General features: G+C 44.5%; 1 protein-coding gene across 1 annotated transcript in view; it reads right to left on the minus strand.

Moving 5' to 3' along the window:
• Window positions 1–269: 269 nt before the first annotated feature.
• KIAA2022 (KIAA2022 ortholog) overlaps window positions 270–3522 on the minus strand; it is an 11036-nt gene continuing 7783 nt past the window's right edge. The window contains exons 3-4 of the mRNA XM_010018465.1: window positions 1843–3515; window positions 270–898 (exon numbers count right to left, since the gene is read on the minus strand). Of these exons, the coding sequence (XP_010016767.1) occupies window positions 715–898; window positions 1843–3515 (1857 nt within the window). The 3' untranslated portion in view covers window positions 270–714. The remainder of the gene's footprint in view (window positions 899–1842; window positions 3516–3522) is intronic.

A 3522-nucleotide genomic window follows, 5' to 3' on the forward strand; every position in this document is an offset into this window, starting at 1 on the left:
AAGAAAACAGACACTTGAAAAGCAGCTGTTCTGTAGTCTCTAGATGCAGACACTTGAGTTCCTGGCAAACTTACCGTGTCAGTGGGTTTCTGAACTCCTCCACCATTTCAACCCTCTCCTGTAAGGAAACTCAACACTTCACCATGAAGTTGTTCTGCTCATGGTTTCAAAGAGAGGACGTTACCATTTCCCAGCATCGGTTTCAAAGTTCCTTTTTCCTTCCCCCTCCCCCCCCAGGTTTATTTTTTTTTTTTTTTTTTTTTTTTTTTTTTTTTTTTTTTTTCCCTTTATGAGCTTTAAACCACAGGGTGAATCCATGAAATGAGGTAAGTAAATTTGGCACACTTTTAGTCATGTCCATAAAACTTTTGGTAAGTTGTAGAAGTGAACGATATCGTTTTCCTCGTGAGTTACAGGTGCTTTCAAAGGGGGGTGGTTAGTACTTAACAACTGGAATGTTTCTAGTAAAACCAAAAGGCATAGCTGCAGAAAACACTCACAACCCAATGTTGATAGAGAAGTAAAAATATATACAATACAGTCACTTGTTCATAGTTTGGCACAATTGTTTTGTTGTTGTGGGTAATAGTGCATAAACTACTGTACAACAGTATGACTTTTAAAACAGTCTTTCACAGAGAATACCAGATTAGGTTTTGCTTTCAAAGAATAAAATTCCCACAATTTCAAACTCTTCATTTCAGCACTTACATTTCAACGTACCACAAGGCAGATTTCGAAAAGGAACCGATGGGAAACCAAAAAGTAAACCCAACCCAAAAAGGAAACCAAAAGGAAACAAACATCAACCGTCTTTCTAGAAAAGGGAGTCTCTTCTTCAAATACAGGAAAACCCAAAACTGTTGTTTCTGCTTTAAGAAGAATGGAGTCTGATTCCCTGCAGGAAAAAAATCAAACATTTGATGCCATCTTAAGTTAGCTCGTCTGGAGTCACCACCACGACGGAGCGAACGCGCTAAAGGCGGGCGGGTGGAGAAGATGCAGCTTTCGATGATGCAGGTTAGGAGATAAAACAGCAGAGGGGGCCAGAAAGCACTCAAAAATTGCCACGTGAAGCTCAATTAGGAGCGAGTTCTCATTTGCAAAGGAAAAGAGCCTTTTAAGTTTCGAGATCTTGGCTTTTGGATGCATAACCTCTTTTTTTTTTTTTTTTTTTTTGTGGTTTGTTTTTAATTTTTTTTTCCTTACAGATGATGCAGGTTAGGAGATAAAACAGCAGAGGGGGCCAGAAAGCACTCAAAAATTGCCACGTGAAGCTCAATTAGGAGCGAGTTCTCATTTGCAAAGGAAAAGAGCCTTTTAAGTTTCGAGATCTTGGCTTTTGGATGCATAACCTCTTTTTTTTTTTTTTTTTTTTTGTGGTTTGTTTTTAATTTTTTTTTCCTTACAAAATGTTCCAAAAAAAAAAAAAAAAAGAAGAAAAAAAGTCTTTCCAAAATCATTAAAAACAGCGTGAAATCGTGGTTTGTTTCGTTTTCCCCCCAATAAATAAGGACTTAAAAACCGAAGAAGCCAAACAGCAGGAAAGAGTAGCCTTGTTAGTTTTGTTTTTACCCCCAGCCAAGCCAGAAAATTGGTCATTCTTTAGGTAGCTTGCAAGTAAGAAGTATTCTCATGCATTTCAAAAGGAAAAACCAAACCAAACCAACCAAAAAGAACCCCAAACCAACCCCAAAACCAAAACGATAAAAAAGGGGAATGTCTTTTTTTGTGTTTGTTTTTTCATGCAACTTTTGCTTTCAAGGAAGGAAAAACCGAGGAACAGCCTAGCAGGTGGGAAGGAGGTTAAGGGGCATTCCAGCCAGTTTGGTGCAGCATTACCTCAGTTTCTCAAAAGCAGCTGTCACGGGGGGGTCCTTGTGGGGCTGTTCGCGCTCCGTTCGCTTGATTTTACAGTTCTCATCCCGCAGTGATTTCGAACTGGATTTGTGGCGATAGAGTTTTTTATGGGTAGGTCCATTATTGCCTAAAGTGCTCAGGTTACTATAGTTTTTATCAAAAAAGGGAGTGGGAATGTCCGTGGTGAACCCGGTTGAGCAGTTGGGACGACCGGGATCGCAGGTTGCGGCTTTGCCGTTTTTGCTTGAGCCCTTGTTGTTTGACTTGTGGTTCTTGGCTGCTGGTGGCGAGGCACCGTTCACCTTCTTCTTTGACTCTTGGGATGTCCCTGCCAAAATCTTAAGAGTTTTCAGTTTCAGGCTGTTGGATTCCGGTGACCGGAATATGTCTGGAACGCTGTTGTGGCTAACAGGCCCCCACAAGGGCTCAATGGAGGCCATCATAAACCTCTGGACATCCGCCATTCCCGACGCAATGTTGGACAGGATGTTGGAAGGTTCCTCAAATTCCCGCTGATCGTCGTCCAGGAGGCTGGTGGCATTGCCCAAGCTGGCTTCCGACCAGCCCGTGCTCCCCTCTTTTCCCAGTGCCCACTCTCCGGACAGCCCATTGTGCTTGCCCAGCTTCACCCCGGCCGGGCTGCAGTGCTGAGAGCTCTCGGCAAGGCCCTTGGTGGCGGTGGCCACGTTGCTCAGCTGATTGACCACCCTGCTGCCAACAGCCGGAGCCTTCTCGCCGTTGACTCCCACTGCATTTTTCCCTTTCCTGGTGGATTTGGGTGCTTGCCTGGAGTTTTTCCCTGGCGGCTTATCCGTTCCTTTGTTGCTTTTGGGTGATTTTTTCCGGGTGGCTTTCGGGGAAGAGCTTTGGTTTGTACCCACATTCTTGCTGGATGAACTTTTCCTCTTCGATTTTGACACTTTGCTATTGGTGCTAATTTGACCAGATGGCTCATTAAATGTTGACAAGCATGGACTCTTTTCGAGAAGGCTGACAGAATCTTCATCGTTGAACATATGGAACTGGAACTGGTGATTATTTAAAGCAAACCCATTATCTGCCTGATCCTCGCTCTGCAGGACCCCACAGTTCCACTTGACCTTCTCGGAGCTGTTGAGGGCAGCCTGGGGGCTCTCTTGAAAGCCCTTCAGGGTGCCCAGAGGCTTGGCGTCGGAGCCAGCTATCTGCGGGGACAGGTTGGGGGTGTCCGGAGGGGACATCTCCGAAAGCGACGACTGGCGGAACCTATCAGGCGTGAAGTTGGAAATGTCTAAAAGGTCCGTGGACTCCTTCAACGGGCTGATTTCATCTATGCTTTGCTGGATCACTAGCTTGGGACTGCAGTGGGCCAAGAAATCATCATTAATATCATCCTCGCCGTCCTTTTCGCAAGACTTTAAACTTAAAGAACTGTAATTGCTAGAACTAACTGACAATGAACCCACTGAATCAAAACTAATGAGCCTGCCATCATCTGTACTCAGTGTACCTCGCTGGAAATGAAAGCGCCCCTCTCCATTATTAAAATGACATGACTGATAGGAATCATCAGACTGCACTTGTTGGTTATCCGGCATGTAATTTTTTTGGTAAAGCAATTTGCCGTTGTTCAGAGTGACTTGAGTGTATCCAGAGGCAGGGAGGCCATCGGCACCCGTGGCG

Source organism: Nestor notabilis, unplaced genomic scaffold (genome assembly GCF_000696875.1).
Source record: "Nestor notabilis isolate BGI_N333 unplaced genomic scaffold, ASM69687v1 scaffold1247, whole genome shotgun sequence".
In the NCBI taxonomy this organism is placed as follows: domain Eukaryota; kingdom Metazoa; phylum Chordata; class Aves; order Psittaciformes; family Psittacidae; genus Nestor; species Nestor notabilis.